General features: G+C 36.2%; 1 protein-coding gene across 1 annotated transcript in view; it reads right to left on the reverse strand.

Moving 5' to 3' along the window:
* LOC149779090 (laminin subunit gamma-1-like) overlaps positions 1-18,372 on the reverse strand; it is a 130,363-nt gene that overhangs the window by 82,710 nt on the left and 29,281 nt on the right. Inside the window, exon 2 of the mRNA XM_089939643.1 lies at positions 13,501-13,802. Within this exon, the coding sequence (XP_089795769.1) occupies positions 13,501-13,802 (302 nt within the window). The remainder of the gene's footprint in view (positions 1-13,500; positions 13,803-18,372) is intronic.

Raw genomic sequence — 18,372 nt, forward strand, 5'->3', positions numbered from 1 at the left:
GAGACAACCTGTGTTGAGACCATTATTTTTTTGCAGAAGGGGTGGTTTTTCAAGACAGGTTCTACTGTATCAGACACGATTTTGGTATTACATAAAAAAAGCTGAAAATATGAAAGGGGAGTTTGAGGGTCCTCTCCCAATGGGGTCTCAAGGGCAGCATACCCGATCTGGGGGTCCAGTCATAAAAAACTGCTCCTGGTGCAACTTATGATCATAATATATAACAAAATAATCATTTGAAAAACTAACAAACTTAGCAAAAAAATTCAATTTGAATAATTTCACAACCTTTACTGTCACATGAATTTGTTCTCCAATACTTCTGATGCTTGAGTTATTTCATGTGCATGTCCGTGTTCACATCGTAATTAAGTAACACTAATTTCTCAATTTTTGCAGTAAATATATTATACTTGTCTCTTTTCATAACAAATTTATAATAATAAACACCCAAGTACATCAACTATATACAAATAATCCCATACATTCACTTGTCATTTTCTCCAATGGACATAACCTGTTGATATGCCAGTCAAGCTCTTTTTGCGGCTTTGGCAAAAATTTCTTTAGCCTTCCTTTTTGACTGACTCTTTTGGCTCAATGTGCATCGTTTCTTTTCCTTCTCTGAATGAGAGCCTTTTTCCTTTCAAGCTGGTGCTTGTATTGGCGACATGCATTGCACATATTCTGACAGAGAGCTACATCTGTTTTCTCAAGCAAGAAATCTTTCTTCTTATAGTAATTAATTACACTTTTTCCAGATGCCTTGAGCTTCACTTTTTCCATATGCAGCTTCTTTTGTAGGTGCTGTTCCAAACAGTTCCAACTGCGATTACCGTAAAGAAGAGGTCACAAAATGCCAGTCCCCTAACATTCAGTTTTCTTATAAACTGACCAACTAAATTTCCGTCGACTTTTCACTCTAACCATTCCCATTTCCATACATTTTTAAAACTTTTATCTAAACTTCTCATAACATGGTCTCTCTCAACAATTCAGGATGCTATTTTTTGCAAACAACCTTCTTCTTTCCGTTGCCCTCAGTCTCCATTACACGAAGATTCATTGGATGAATTTAAACTTTTGACCAATCAGAATTCTTTACGAGAGTCATGGGCTAACTAAAATATGGAACAAATACGTTACAAGGATCATTGCGAAATGGGACTGAACAGACCATTTTTTAAAAACCAGATTGGAGATGATATAAAAAAACGGATTATATCAGGAAAAATTGGATTCAAGTCAGGAAAAAAGCGGAATTCCACTTTAAAACAGAAAAATCATGTCTGCTGTATATACTGCACTATTTTTAAACCTTTATCCTCTAAATAGTTTGCATTACATTAACTAGCTTTATTAAATCATTGTATTACGTCATTACAATCCTCTAAATAGTGTGCATTACTTTAACTAGCTTTACTGAATCATTATATTACGTCATTTTTCATAATGCATTTCACAGCAGCAGTCACCGCTCCAGTGGCCAAGTGGTAAGAGTGTCCACCATGGACGTGGGAGGTCATGGGTCTGATCCCAGGCCAGTGTCATATCAAAGACCGGTTTTTAACTGGTTCAAACCAGTTCATTCCAGTTTATCCTGTTTCAAAACCTGTTTCCATTTTCAAGAACTTTAATTCCAGAACATGTTCTTTAAAAAATTTGATCCAGTTATCCATATTCTGGTTAAGATCTTGTACTGGACTCCCATTTCTCTGAGAAATGTGTCACTTCCATTTTTTCCCCGAAGAAACAAGGCTCTGCACTTCCATTTATTTTTAAATGCAATGTAGCTTTAGACTTCAATTTTTTCTTAAAGTAATGTAGCCCCAATGATATTTTTTTTTTAAGGAAAGAAATACAGCCTTAGAACTCCATTTTTTTCCTCACAGAAAGATGGCTCTAGATTTCCACTAACATCATGCAGATTTTGTGAATTTTTGTTCCTTGACAACCATGGTATGGTTATTAAAGTTCACAATTATGAAATCAATGACCCTAAGATGGAGCTCTAAAGTCAGAAAAGAAGTTGTATTGTCCTTCTTAAAAAGCATTTAAAAAAGTTCAGAAATGGAAAAAACTAAAAGTTCCTCAGTGGGACTAATGCTTGCTGGCAAAAAAGAATTCCCATATATTCAAGATAAGACCATTTCTTTTTAATTGCTGAGTGGTGAAACCATCTTAGATATTTCAAGGAAAAGGTTTTCAAATTAGCAGCTGGCAGCCATGCTTGATAAGCAACTGGCACTATTTTCATTGAGGAAAAACTACCACCAATTGATGACTTTTCGTAAAACTCCATCTTGATATGATAAATAATTACATGTACAGATAATTTGTGACATGAATTTCAAGACATCAATTGCAGCTCAGGTCAGCACTACATGTTGATTTCTTAATTAGTCCCTTTGTAAAACCTCAAGTCAATATGACATTGGAGGAATAGTCATGTCAAGTCTTTCAAGTTTGCTGCCATGGCAGCCATACAGGACATCAGAGCAGCAGCATTTTCATTTAGTACCAATCAGACATCAAAGAAGGTCCCCAGTAAAAACTAAATGTTGACATAACTTTCCACCTGCGTGGAGACATTGATGATGGCACCCATGGGGGTCTTATAGAATATCAGATGGGTATTAATTTCATTAAGGATCAAGTAGAAATCGTAACAGGCCTTCTGGCAAAACCCAATGTCAACAGGATTATCCATTCAGGAGGAGTGGCCATAACAATACTTTAAAGATGGCTGCTGTGGAGGCCATATTGGATATAGATGTATGAGCATCATCATTTTCATTTAGGACCAACTATACCTTGGGATAAATGTATGTATGAAATTTCATGACAATCCTCTAAATAGTTTAGGAGGAGTAGCAACAGCAAACTTGTGAAACAGACAGAAACAGATGGCAGATGAAGACAACTGGCCATCCTATATGCCAGGTGTCTCAGACACATATCACCATGGCCACATGAGGACTAGTACATTGGCCTAAGGACTTTCTCACTGACATCTTTTCATACAGCGATAGCAGCCTACATAACAAGTAGCCAGTTGAGATGTTGGAAACAAGAAGTAAACAATTTAACAATAATAATAATAATAATAATAATAATAATGAGGACATTGTATAGCTCCTAATCTTTAGAAGCTCTAAACACTTTACAACATTAGCCACACCTATAACATAAAAAACATATATAATTATATTATTACAAACATAAAACAAACACCATGAAATTAGAAAACTTAAAAAACATGCTGAAAATATTTAAGGTAGGAAATATTATTAGATATTAAAGTTCGTTCTTGCAATTGAAATAAGTGAGTTTTAATAGCACTCTTGAATGAGACCACCATGTCTTTTTGTCTAAGTTCAGTGTCAATTCATTCCATGTTGTTGGGCCCTGGTATGCAAAAGAACGTTGTCTATATGACTTTGTTTTCATAGTGGGAATAATGAGTATACGATTGTCAGATGAGGAGCGTAAGCATCTTGCTGGTGTGTACACATGGGTGAGGTCGGAAAGGTATGTTGGAATGGAATCCATCAGTGAAACGTAGCACAGAGAACAAATTTTGTGTTTGATTCTGGATCGAATGGATAGCCAGTGTAGGGTACAGAGCAGCAGGGAGGTGTGCTCTGATCGTGGTACTCTAAGTATGATCCGAGCAGCTGTGTTTTGAACTTTTTGAACTTTCTGAAGTAGATATTGAGATGAACCAGAGTTGAGTTACAACAGTCCAATCTTGAAAGTACTAATGAACATACAAGTGTTTTAGTCGCATCAACTGAAAGATACTTGTGAATGAAGCTGATGCGTCTCAGCTCAAGATATGCATGACATGTTGGTGCAATGTGAGAGTACTGTCCAGACTGAAAACCTAGGTTTCGTACTGACTTTGTGAATTTAATGTTGGTGCTGCTGATAGTTATTGTTTTAGGTACAGGATGTGACTGAGAAAGTCTTTGTGTTGTGATCAGAATGGACTGTTTTATCTTCATTCATCTGCAGCTTGTTACATGTCATCCATGGTTTCACATCAGATATGCACCTCTCTACACCTTGGATGGTAGCATCAACTTCAGTTGGGTGGCTAGTTTGTATATTTGGGTGTCGTCAGCGTACAATTGGTGAGACCACTGGATGATGATCTATGACACTTGAGAGCGACAGTGTATAGAATGAAGACAGCAGGTCCAAGAATAGACCCTGTGGAACACCACAACACAGATTAACTGGGCTGGAGTGTATTCCATTTGCAGACACAATTTGTGTCCTGTTGACCAAGTAGGACTTGAACCACAGTAAGGCTGTATCATCAATGCCAAATACATGCTGGAGATGGTGAAGTAATATATCATGGTCTACTGTGTCAAATGCTGCAGACACATCAAGGAGGGTGAGGACTGTAATGCTATCCAAAGCAGTGAAAATGTTATTAACTACTTTTAGAAGAGTAGTTTCAGTACTGTGGCAAGATTGTACATTGCTAAAAAGACTGTTTGAATTCAGATGCGATACAAGCTGGGATAGAACAACCTTTTCTAAGATTTTTTATATGAATGGGAGATTAGAAACTGGGCGGTAGTTCTTTAAATCGTTATGATCAAGTGTTGGTTCCTTCTGCAGAGGCTTTATAATGGCAGTTTTGAAAAATGATGGGAATTCCCCGGATGAGAGAGAGATATTAATAACATCAGTTAGTCAAGGCAATACTGGATCTAAGTACTCAATCAGCAGTGATGTTGGAACTGGATCAAGTTCACATGACTTTGGTGCACTCTTCATCAAGACTGTACACACTAAATCCATAGAGACAGGTTCAAATGCTTCTAATGGTTGCCACTGAATTTCTGTATCTCAGCTGTATGGTGACGATGAGTCGACTGAAATTGTGTTGTTAAGCTTATCTCTAATGGTTTGTACTTTGTCACGGAAGAAATTTGCAAACAGGCCTGGATGGTTGACTAGAGAGAAGGTAGTTGAAGTGGTGTACATTTGTTTCTTGACATTAGCTTGTTAGTAGTCTCAAAGAGTTCTTTGCAGCTGGAACTTTCCATGATCTTAGTACTGTAGTGGGCTGATTACGCTGCATGGACTATGTTTGTGACGCTTTTCCTAGCGGCTTCATATATTTGCTTATGAATAGTGAGTCTGGTGGAAAGCCAAAGCCTCTCAGCTTTACGGAGGTTTCTTTTTGCAGTACGAAGCTGGTCCCTAACACTGCTATACCATGGAGAACACTTATGAATTGATACTCTACACTTGGTGGCTGGGGAATGTTTGTCAAGCAATGGACGCGTGCAGTTATTAAGTTGTTCTGCTGTAGGAAGTAAGCAAGTTGTAAGGTTTGCTTGGATGTCATGCATTAATCTGGTTCTATTTATCATATGAAGGTTTCTCTTAGTAGCAAATAAAGGTGGAGGGTTAGGGACTGATATGTCAAGATGGCATATAATGCAGAGGTGATCTGATGCAAGTTTGTGGGATACCAGGGAGGCCCTTAGAATGTTATAATCAGGTCTATGAAGAATTACTTCTAAAATGTGACCATGTTTATGGGTGGGTTGGTTAACTGACTGTTTGAGGTTGAAAACATTAATGGAATCTAGGAGTTTTGATGTGTTTGGGTTTCCGGGACAGTCAAAGTGAAAGCTGAAATCTCAAAGAATGATCAGGTTGCCACCTATCGAATTTCCATTCACCAGGAGATTGAAAAACTACTCCAAAAAGAGAGATTCAGTCGCTTGTTTTTGTACAATGATGAGGGCGGTAGAGGCAGAAAAAATGGACTGACCTTTGCTCCAGTTGAGTGTAGTTTGGACTAGCTCAAACGATGTGTGGTAGAAATTGAAAGTTGTGGTGTGGTTAAGACGTTTGATCATAGAGTTCTTTGTGATGACAGCAATTCCACCTCTGCAAGAGTGGCAGGGGAATTACTTGCTGAAGTAACCGGTGGGTGTTAGATCCATGCACTTTGGCTCATCACCTGATGTTTTTAGCCATGTTTCTGTCAGGAAAAAGACTGATATTCTGATTGTTGATAAAATTATCTCTTGAATAGTTGACATAAACGTTGACAATTTAATAGGGATTTGAATTAGGTTATCTAAATTAACGGTCAAATTTTTTAATTGTTGAGCCAGAAAGGGCATAAAGGAGATAACTGGAATTCTTCTTTCTGTTCTACGCCGGCCAGCTTTGAAACGTTTCTTTTTTCGCTTCTGTTTACATTTAAGTAATGATGAATGTAGTCCCAGTTTGTTTAGTCTAGAGCACAATGTAGTGTGGAGAGCTAAGGAGTGGTCATTTAAAGCAATTAATGAGGGTACATCATAGCATAAACAGGTTGACTGGCAAGTATCATGTGATGGCGGTTTCTTCAACAACAAAGGAAGTTGTAGCAGAGAAGCAAGACAGCTGAGCAAAAGTCTAGCTGTTCTCGTTTCCAAAACAAGGAGATGAAGAAACACGTACAAACTGAACGACAAATGCATGATGAACAGAAAAACATAGGCAAACACAGACAACAAGCATATACATCATGAAAAACGACACAAAAAATGGAACAGCTGCTTCAAACCGGTTAAACGATAGTGGCCATCTAACAATCAAATTCTTTCAAAAATAACTGGCTGTGAATAAACAAATTTGCATTTTACATATTATTTTACAAATTCCATGTATCATTGTGAGTTGCTGAAAATAATTCAATGCGCTGCATGTGGATTTGAGACACCTGCTATATGCTCTAGTAGTCTATTACAAGTGCAACTTCTGCGTAGGTTCGAGTCTCGGATTCGGCCAATGTGGGTATGTGAGAAAGTTTTCCAGTAGCTTCTCGAGGGTCAGTGGTTCTTTCCTGGGTTTTCCCGGGTTCTTCCTCCACCATTAATACTGGCCTAGCTTGTGCTGAAAAATGGCGTTAAACCCTACAACAACAAGAAGTGCAACTTAAAACTGATCAGTGACCTTGACATTGGAAATAAAACCATGATTGTGATACATGAGATCACATCACAATGAGAACCATAAGTATACCATGCTTAATCAAATTTAAATTTTTATGGTAAAATATGAAGAAAATTTCTTTTAAATATTGAACTCTGTTCTTGACCTTGATAAGACCTCAGAGGTACAATGCCATACTTTTCCAATGCTCATATGAAGCAAACTTCATCCATTTATCTTAAAACAGCTGTCAAGTTAGAAAGCAAATGGACTGAAACCAATCCTATTGACATGTGACCTTAGTACAATGTGGTATGTGACACACCTTGAAGTGATGATAAAAGGTTATATCGAGTTACATTCCTTGTCCTGAAAGGCTCTATAATTAACAAGTGGAAAGAAAAGTGTAACAGAAAAATTCAACATAACACTATGACATTTACCTCAAAAATAAGAACCCCAATGTGGTACATAACACTATGACATTTACCTCAGAAATAAGAACTCCACTGTGGTACATAAACTTAGTAATCTCAAGGAAAACATAAATAGCACCCCCATAACAATGATGATGTTGCCAGGCTTAATCCAGTTATCTGAAATGACTTTTCAGTGTTTGTAGTGAAGGGAATATACAATGAAAACATAATATACTTACTGCACCCTGACCCTGACGATAGCATCCCCACCCCCATGAAATATGCAACACGTTCTAGTGATGATGTACAGAGCTCATGATAAGAATTTAAGAAATTGGGCAATTTACTTCCTGATTAAGACCTGAATGCATTTCTTGATATACAAAAACATATAATGGAATACAGCAAAACCTACAAGATGCAAACTTGAGCAATCAGATTAACCCTTTAGCTGTTGTGCAGTTTCACTACTGCTGAGTTCTATCATATCAGTTACTGAGACTACTGAGGCTGGTTGCTAGGCTGAATACTAGAGCATCATCATGGCTGACTACAGAAACTGGCAATACAAACATGGTTACATTTATATTCATTACTTCATTAGTTTTTGCTGGATTTCAGTGAAATAAAAAAACCAGCTTACCTTGTATAGTGTCTGTTATTCATATATTTCCGCTTTATATACTCCTACATCACATCATACAAGAAATCCCAGTCATGTACACTGTTTTGAATCACGCAAGATAATTCCAATATTTACATATGTACATACAGATAAAAACATGAAATGAAATCCACTCTAATTACAAAGTTGAGTGGTACCTCTTAAAACAGTCATTATCCTGAGATATATGTACTTTGCATTGTTTGCATCTATGAAAACTTTCCAACTTACACTTGAAATTCATGGACGTAGCCGGTTTGGGATGGGCTCTTTCACAGATTTTAATGCCAAATTTTGTGGGTTTGGCCAGCAGGTATTGCTTAAATGACAGTCTTCCTTTATAAGCAATCATGCCTTCATCAATTGACTGGTTTTTGGGAGGGTCATAATTTTCCAGACATTTATGCAAGACTGTTGTAGAAAGGTCTTATATGGAAAATCTTGTCATGTCCTGGTTGGCCTCTGGGTGGTTTGATGCTTCTGTTGTTGGCATGGAAATATTTCCCTATTTTTTTAATCTCTTTCTCTTGTCATGATTTCTGGTATTCCTGGGATCCCAAAATATATAGATGTCACCCAGGCTATGAAATATTTGCGTATCTGCACAATACTCATGACGATGTATATTCCAAGATATGCCAACATCTCCGTGATGCAGGTTTCATACCATTTTAGGTCTTGCTTTTGGTTCCCTATTTTCTTGGCATAATCGTTTGTTTCCTTCACAAGCTTTTCCATCAGACATTCAGGAAAACTGGAGAAAAAATCTTTCTCATTGCTTAGTGGTCCAAGCTCGATGGTTGAACCAACATGAGAATCAAAATCATTGATCTCTAAAACGGCGAGGTCATCACTCAGTTGTGCTAGTGAGTCTATGTCCTCCTTGTCATCCAATTCAAAATCACTTGCACCTGGTGTTGAGATGGGACTTGCATCAATATCTGATCCATTTTCTAAGAATGATTTTTTTGAACTCTTCTTTATCACTTGTACTGAACCCTTCAAAGTTGCTCATATCTGAATTGGAATCCGTCTTTGTTTATCTCAACTACACGTATTTCATAAATTGCTGGAAAGCCCTTACAGTGTGACTAAATTTAATCTCTCAGCTTTCAAACCTGTATCAAAATGATGAGTAAACAGTCCTCTCATAAGCTATGATAATCAAGCATATGCAAACTTCTGTACTTTCAACCAATCAATTTAGTTGACATAGCAGTCATGTCTGCATAGATGTTTTCAGGTTCACCAGATATTCAAACATCTGAATATTTTCAATAGTTATTTGTGAACAAAATAAAACTTTTTTTGAAATAATGGAAGTGTCCATGGAAAATATAATACCATGCAGACCACAAATTTAAGGTTGCAAAACTGTCAAAGCAAGTAAGATTAGATCATTTTTGAAACACTTTCAGTGTATTATGTGCCAGTATTTTCCTTTGCGCGTCTAACACATTGTATGTCCCCCAAATCTGGATGGTGAAAGCCATTAAATGAGAAGTGGGAAGGGGGTGATGGTGGCCCTATAATGAGACTGCCTGATTAAGCACATGATTTATACAATTTTACTACCATTTTAAGAAATGGAATCCATGACAATAATTGCTGTATGTTAGGAAATGTGTTATATTTAATGATCTTACAGTGAGGAAGTGCTGTACATGTAAATCTACCAATTCTGCCTTTCTAAAAGGGAAACTGCCAATGCAAGAGGTCTTCTACTTCCTGTGTTTTGCAAATCCAAATTTTATACATGCTTAAAAATTATGCACAGAAAAGCCTTCAATGTTTACAGATGTGAATAGCTTACTTTACTCCCTATAAATGTTTATGAAATCAGTCATGAAAACGAACATGCGCATGGCCATCAGTGATGTAGGATCTTGCCATTCCAATTCCACTGTATATTTCACCATCTGTGTAACAAGACTGTTTAGTTGGATTTTCTGGTAATTCTTTTCTTATAGTGTGTCTTATTTTCAGATTGATTGTGTCATTGCTAGCAAAAGCAGAAGTATATGAGAACTGGTTGTAGTGCACGTTACAAAACATCACATAATACGTTTATTTACTGATAATAGTAAATAAATTTTCTTAGGATGCATGTTATTTACCTTTTCAACATTTTTAAGAAAAATTTGAGAAATACCATTTCAAGTTTGCGAGCGGCTGCATTATATCTTAGTCACTGTAGATTCTACAAATGCATCCCATGCCCATGTCATACTTTGCATTATGTGAATCGATATGTAGCAGTGAGCACCAATATCGCTATATTCCCAAAGACGTGGTACTGAAATTGTCATATATATTCAACAAAGACATGTCTTACAAACTGATTTTTATCATATTAGGAGGAAAAGGACATAGAACAAACAAAACAATCACATGTTGAATGAACTGCAGCATGCTCATTGTAACAGCTGTCAGCTAGTAAGCCTAAATGGCTGATAAGGAGAAAGGCAGAGTTTCTGTTTCCCTTGAATGGAATCATTTTGGTTATTGTAAACTGTACCCATTTAGCATTTTGGTTATTGTAAACTGTGTACCCATTTATGCATTTTGGTTATTGTAACTAACCATTTATGCATTTTGGTTATTGTAATCTGTGTATACATTTATTCATTTTGGTTATTGTAAACTGTGTACCCTTTTATTCGTTTTGGTTCTTGTAAACTGTACCCATCTATTCATTTTGGTTATTGTAAACTGTTGTTCTTGTTGTTCTAGGGTTTAACGCCATTTTTCAGCACAAGATATGCTATACATGACAGCCAGTATAACTGGTGGAGGAAGAACCCTGGAAAACCCAGGGATGAACCACCAACCCACGAGAAGCTACTGGCAGGCTTTCCCATGTACCCATGCTAGCTGAGCCTTGGACTCGAACACACGCAGACAGAGGTGAGATGGCAGTGATCTATTGTAAACTGTGTATCCATTTATGCATTTTGGTTACTGTAAACTGTGTACCCATTTATTCATTTTGGTTATTGTAAACTGTGTACCCATTTATTCATTTTGGTTAATGTAAACTGTGTACCCATTTAAGCATTTTGGTTACTGTAAACTGTGTACCCATTTAAGCATTTTGGTTACTGTAAACTGTGTACCCATTTAAGCATTTTTGGTTATTGTAAAACTGTGTACCCATTTATGCATTTTGGTTATTGTAAACTGTGTACCCATTTAAGCATTTTGGTTATTGTAGAACTGTGTACCCATTTATGCATTTTGGTAGATATTGGAGCACAACACACATGTTTTGTTTTTTGTTTAAAAAACAACCTCAAATATCATATTGTATAACATGCAGATTATCTCCATCCAACATAGTGAAAAATCTCTCCTTTTTTTGTTCATGTCTGAAAGAATAAACCTGCATTAACTTTTTATACAAGGAGTTGACATTAGCTAGCTTATATAACAAAGTCATCCAATTACATGCAAGATCATCAAACTGCTATCTCACATATTATAGAACCTGACACAATGATGAAATAAACCTACTTACCAACTTAGTGCAAAATGAGATTGAAAATTTGGTCTCCAGAATTGTAACAAGCTCTGCCAATCTGATACAAGACAACCTCATAAATATGCATTGATTTTTTTCTTCTCCAAATCCAATTCATCCACTTCTTGGTAATATAATACTTTTTGTTAACACGCTAAATCAAAATCTGGTAAGACATATACTGATAGAAGGTTGACAAGCTCACAAATAAAAAGGCAAGAACACATCATTAATATTCATGAATCTAGCTCATAATTATTCACGGTAAAGATCTTTATGATATAAGCCTATTCACCAAGTTTCATAAAAATCCTGTCAAAATTAGTTTCTAAATTGGTAAAAAAACTTTGCCAATTATCAACTCATAAAAATGCATAGGTTTCATTCATAATAAGGAAAATAAACATCTTGGACATATTTGTGTATTAAAATTGGTTAAATTCAAGTCAGAAATACCATCTCCATATTAGTTGGAAGCTTGGCCATTCAGATACAAGATCACAATATGTGCAAATCTTGCCCTTATTAAACCTCATTGGTTACCTTGATCTTATACGCCTGTTTGTAAACTTTGATTAAAAAAGTCTGTCTTGAATTAGTCAATAAAGTATTGACAATTTCAGCCAATCAGATTCAAGATTACTACATTAATATGCATAAATCTTGCTCATAACTGTTACCATCTAAATGCAGATGATCTCATAAATTTTTCAAGTTGAATTAAAATTCGATCAGAAATACAATCTCCAGAGTCAGCCAATCTGATACACGATCACTTCATTAATATTCAAAATTTTGCCAAACACTGAATTCATCTGAGAACTTGATGATGTATGCCTATATTTCAAGTCAGATCAAAGTCACATCTGAAATACTGGTCTCCTGTGTAATAACTAGCTCAGTCAATTAAATGCTGTACCACCTCATTCACATTAGTGGATCTTGCTCATCACAGAACACATCCAAGATCTTAATTAAGCCCATATTCCAAGTTGGATTCAGAAGTGTTAACACATTAACCCCTGAGTTTAAGTGGCAGGATGTAGTAGCCTACTGCCAAGCTCAGTAGCGTCAAGGTCATGTATGATACACTAAAGTGGGTGGTATTATAGAAAGGTAGACAGATATAGCTATACAATGATAACAAAGAATCTGGAATTTCTAGTTGCACTACAAAATACAGAGGGAAAACCTCATTTTTTGGACCAAATTTTTTTCTACCCAAAATTAGCCCGTGGTCGGAATCTGATTTTGTGTCCGTATTTAAGACTTTTTGGTATCAGATCTAAGGCAAATTGGTATAAACTGCAAACAGACAGACGAACCTTTGCAGAAAGTAGGATAAGATGGGCATTTGGAATAAAGAGTGGTCTCAATATGAAAATAATGTGTCTGTTAAGCAAAAAAAAAATATAAAAAAATAAATTTAAAAGCCAAATAGCCAATGAAAAACGATGTTTCTAACACAACTATGTAGCATGTTTTTGGGAGATCACCTGGAAGTTGGTGTTTTTGGATGTATTCAGAAACAGCTTTCAAAATGTGTTTCCTACTAGATTTTCAGATGAAAATGACAAAAACCTCCAGGTGTTAATGTGTTAACAAACTCAGCCAATCAGACACAAAATAAACCCAGTCAGTCTGTGTGGATCTTTCCTTATATTCAAACTCATTAAAGAGCTTTACCAGATTTCAACCTACATTCCAAATCTGATCAAAATCAAAATCAGTTTAGAAAAGATGTCCTCCAGTTTGGCAAAGCACAAATATTGATGGACTGATGACAGGGCTATACCATGTGTCCACTTGACTATGCTAAAAAATCAACTCAATTAAATAATTTTCAGTCTGGACCAATGTACTTTGACTCCGGACTTGAACAACCCAAGTAACAGGTACAAAAATTTAAAAACCATTTATCAGCCCTTAAGACTACTAACCTGCAAAACCAAGCTGTTCTCGAAGTTGGTACTACTGGGCCGTCCTTCTAGAGTACTGAATGGAACCTGTCCTGCTGTAAGGGGCGAGATGTCACTGTACTCATCTGTGCACACGGCCACATCTTCCCTCTCACGTGAAACTATGCCCCTCCGTGGCAAACCATATGTGCTCTCACAAGAGGCACTATAGAACTGGTATGCAATCCAAGGACCATCTGCCGTTGTTCTTTTGTAGATTGCAAAGCTTTCTGGGCGAGGGGAATAAAACTTCAGGCGAATATAGGTGACATCATATTGCTTTCCTGTAACAAGAAAATCATATGAAACCACTTCATCAAACCAGACAGGCATACTATTTTTCATACTCAGGGACTAAAAAAAGTGAGAAAAAGTGAGACTGCCAATTTTACAGATGACTTTGATAATTTAGCCTATAGCATTAGTGATGGTTTTTGTGTTGCATATAAAGACTGATCAGCAAATAAACAGATAGTCATACATAAACATGTTCCTGTAAAATTACATGTAATGTGCATATCATACAAAACACAAAAATGATCTAATGTTATCAAGCTCACCTTTAACTTGGCAATAATGTAACAAATTTTAATATTAAGCTTCATAAAGGGTGTCAATGGGCAGAGATAAAATGTATACATGGATGCCAATATGTTTGCTTTGATGAGATTTTTTATTCAAGACAAAATCAATTGAAAACGGACCTTTAACACTTACAACTTTTAAATATTTCAAACATTCTGTGGTAATGTCTGCATAGATAAATGGAAAAAAGGTTTTCTGATAGATCGTTTGTCTGAAGTTTCCAACCATGTACCATCTATATTCGAAGCAATGAAAGCCTAAAGACTTGCCATGAAAAACATCGAAGGAATACTAAATGTATATTTGTTCAGATTACCTAAATCAACAATGCAGTGGGGAATTAATACATTTATCTACGTGTTCACTGTTTATATTGCTGCTTTTAGGAGTCACCATTCTATGAGGTAATATGGTATAGCCTTTACTGTATCTACCCACATAAATGTCAGATCTAAATACAAACTGCACAGATCCAGAGCTGCAACTGCATATCTGGGTCTATGCAGGTTTTTCAACAGCCTAATCAGTAAAACAAACAACAAAGGCCCTGATCTGTCAGTTCATTATGTAATGTGAGATCAGGGAATATATGAAGTTCATTAGGTTGAACCAGTAAAATCACTAACAAAGGCCCTGATCTGCCAATACATTATAGAATGGCACATCAGGGTCTATGTTGTTGCTGCTGGACCCAATTAACACACAAGTATTTACAGCAGTATCCAACTTTTCTGGATTTTTAACATCATCAATCAGTGCAAGCTGTTCATAGTGAAATCTCAAGGGAGAAATTGAATATTATATGTTCATCATGATATGAGTGGTGTAGGCTTAGATATGTTGGGATGCTGTAGTTCTGAATGGCTTAATGGCTGTCATTCTGAACTTGCAGGATAGAAAGCCCTTAAAGCATGCTGCATGACCAATAACACCACAATGGCTAGGCATAGTGATCACTGCAATGGATTCCTAAAGAAGTTACCCAATAACAGGCTGTATGAATGAAACAGTCCTAAACATTCCTGAACAGTGATGCAGAGGTAAATATGCAAACTGTCAAGTAAATAATGCATATTTCTGCTCTGACTACACATACCAAGTTTCACCCAAGTCATTTTTTTTCATTTGAACTTTGACAGCTTCCCACGGACCCCTGACGTGGGAGTCCAAGAATGATACCCTCAAAAAGACAGCTACCACAAGAACAATATAACTACTCATTTCTTAAATTTCCACCTATATATACATATACATATATATATATATATATAAGGTCTGGCACAGAACTCAATTTCTACTTCAAACAATCTAATACCACATGCATCCATTAACAAGACCATGCTTTTTTTAAAAATTGTAGCAAATATTTGCTAAGGTTATACTTGTTTGTTGATAAGCCCAACGCCGACTTTATGGCAAATTTATAAGGTAATCCACCAAGTCTTATTAGCAAAATAGTGTGTGTTTGTGTGTGTGTGTGTAACGGCTGTATAAATATTCAAAATTGATGGTAAAAAGCAAATAATACATCAGAATGTTGAGTATTATCCCTCAGTTCACATCATCAGTATTATCCCTCAAACACCCAATACTTCAAAAGTTTAAATAGTAAAAACAATTTATGGCTTATAGCTTGTAGCTTCTCCACAGACCTTGATGGATCATACAAGCTATCAACCATTACCTCATACAGAAAGAAGTACAAGAGATTTTAACAAGGAACCAAATTACTGTACATACATTACACACCATATATACTGGCTTATTAAGTAAAGTCCAACTGTAAACTGCAGAGACCCAGATCAAACATGGCATCAGCAGATCGGTGTGTATGCACTTTTGCAAGGAGTAATCAGCAAAACAAATAACAAAAATCCTGAGAGGTATGCAATCGCAGGTCAGGGTCTGTATTGTTTGTAGATGAATTCTACTTATAATCAAGTACATGTTAAGTTTCCTTGAGCAATTAAAACTGAATGAAGATATATAAATCATGACTGACTGGCAATAAAATCCATTGATGATAACATTACAAATGTTTGAGGTCATTAACACCTGTCAATGAAGCAAGAGTTCACAACAATGGCTTGACCCTGACCACTCAAAGCTATAACAAGTTTCTCAAGTGGTGAATGTCAAATATTATTATGCAGAAAATCATTATTTAAAAAAAATCTTTCCAAGTAAACTTTACATGGGTAACAAGTTGGGTGGAATGACAATAAAGTTATTTTAAGTGATCAGCCCACGATAAGTAGGTCAGTGTGTTTGATATCTTTTATACCTGCTGTGTATGTCTGAAGAAAGTCTGTATGTGGATGCGTGTCTCCTGTTACTGAAATAATCTAGACCCAGACAATCATTAAGTATGCTGGTCACATACTTCAAGGATAAGGACACCCATATCTTGATAAATTAACATGCTACCAAGCTTTAAAAAAAAAAACAAGACAAAAATCCCATCAACAACAAGAGTACAAAACTTGAGGATAAAAGGGATTATTTATTCAACCAGTAATGAATGAAACACATGTAGACACAGCAAATTTGCTCAACTATTAAAGTCCCAATCCTCTAAGAAAGGAGATTAAGCAACTGAGTTGCACATACGATCCAGTGAGTTTGGTATTTCAAAGTGATAAACAATAGTTTTAATTAGAACTAATGTTAAGGGGTTAAGATTTAGGGGGCATGGGGCAAAACATTGCAGGTTGGCTGTTTTGAGATTTAATGCCATCCTTCAGCAAAAGTTAAGCTATACATGGCAGGTTGGCTGTTTTGAGATTTAATGCCATCCTTCAGCAAAAGTTAAGCTATACATTGCAGGTTGGCTGTTTTGAGATTTAATGCCATCCTTCAGCAAAAGTTAAGCTATACATGGCAGCAAGTATAAGTGGTGGAGGAAGAGCCTGGGAAAAACCCCTGTAGAACCACCAACCCACAGGAAGCTCCTCTAAAGGTGGTACAATGTTTAAGTATCGTTTCAATCATGATATCCCAACCATCCTGCAATTTTTTCAACTATAACAATGTTGTAAACAGTACATTATATACCTACCCAGTGTCTAATAGTTTTCTATGTATGCAGTACTGTGTACAGTACTGAATTGTACTTACTGTTCAAATGTCTTTATTTTCTTATTAGACTTAAGTGCTATAAATTTGACCAATGATCTTAAGGCAGCAAAGAATGAATGTTTCTTCTTACCCTATGTGCAAGATATCCAAAAGGTCTCATACTAAGTTATTGCGTAACAATGACCCTGACATTTGACCCCAAATACAACAAGTCTCTTTCATATCATATGTGCAAACCCTCCATATACTTTGTACATAGTGCAAGGTCTAGAATTAACATTATGATCCCTTCTTCACATCACAATGACCTTGTTCTTCAACAAAGTCTCAAAGATGCTTCAATAATGAAAACGTCTCTTTCTTATGCAGTGTAAGCTGTCTAATTATGTATGTATGTATGTGTGTGTACATACATGCATGCACGTGTGTGTGTGCATGCATATGTATGTATATATGTATGTATGTATGTATGCATGTATGTATGTGTGTGTGTGTGTGTACATGCATGCATGCACATGCGTGTGTGCATGCATATGTATGTATATATGTATGTATGTATGTATGTATGCATGTATGTACAGGGAATGAAGATACATAAACGCAGTCCTGACTAGTGAGTTTAGTTATTCCCAAAAAGGCCACGCAAAGCAAATTCCCAAAATGGTGAATCTTTAAAATACAAAGTTCATCTTTTTTTTAATAGAAACTTCCATCTTCAAAACCTTTCACAAACTTCTCTACTTTAACATCATTATAACACACATTCAAAGACAAACCAGTTGTCTCCATTACATTTGATACAATACTTACATTTTGTGCAGAAAACATTTTTAATTTTTCAGCAACAGTGACCCTGACTTTTTGACACCACCACCCAAATCAATAGGCTTCTTCCTGCATCTATGTGCAAAGCAATCACAAGTCCAGGTCTGTGATGAAGATCAAACATTCTTGTACAGAAACCATTTATCTTCTTTCAATCACAGTGACCTTAACCCCACAATCAACTGACTTCTTCACTTGAAGTGCAAGCCAGCTTGAAAGTTTGGTAAAGGCAGACAGAGAAAAACTAAGCTGTAGAAGCCAAAAAAGTGAAAGATATGCATCCAGAAAATAAACTGCCCTTCACCATAACTATACACATGCAGGCATATAAAATGTTACTGCATTGGTTTGCCATTTTATGGCACA

The sequence above is a fragment of the Sinohyriopsis cumingii genome, chromosome 17, assembly GCF_028554795.1.
Source record: "Sinohyriopsis cumingii isolate HCF-2022 chromosome 17, ASM2855479v2, whole genome shotgun sequence".
Lineage (NCBI taxonomy): Eukaryota > Metazoa > Mollusca > Bivalvia > Unionida > Unionidae > Sinohyriopsis > Sinohyriopsis cumingii.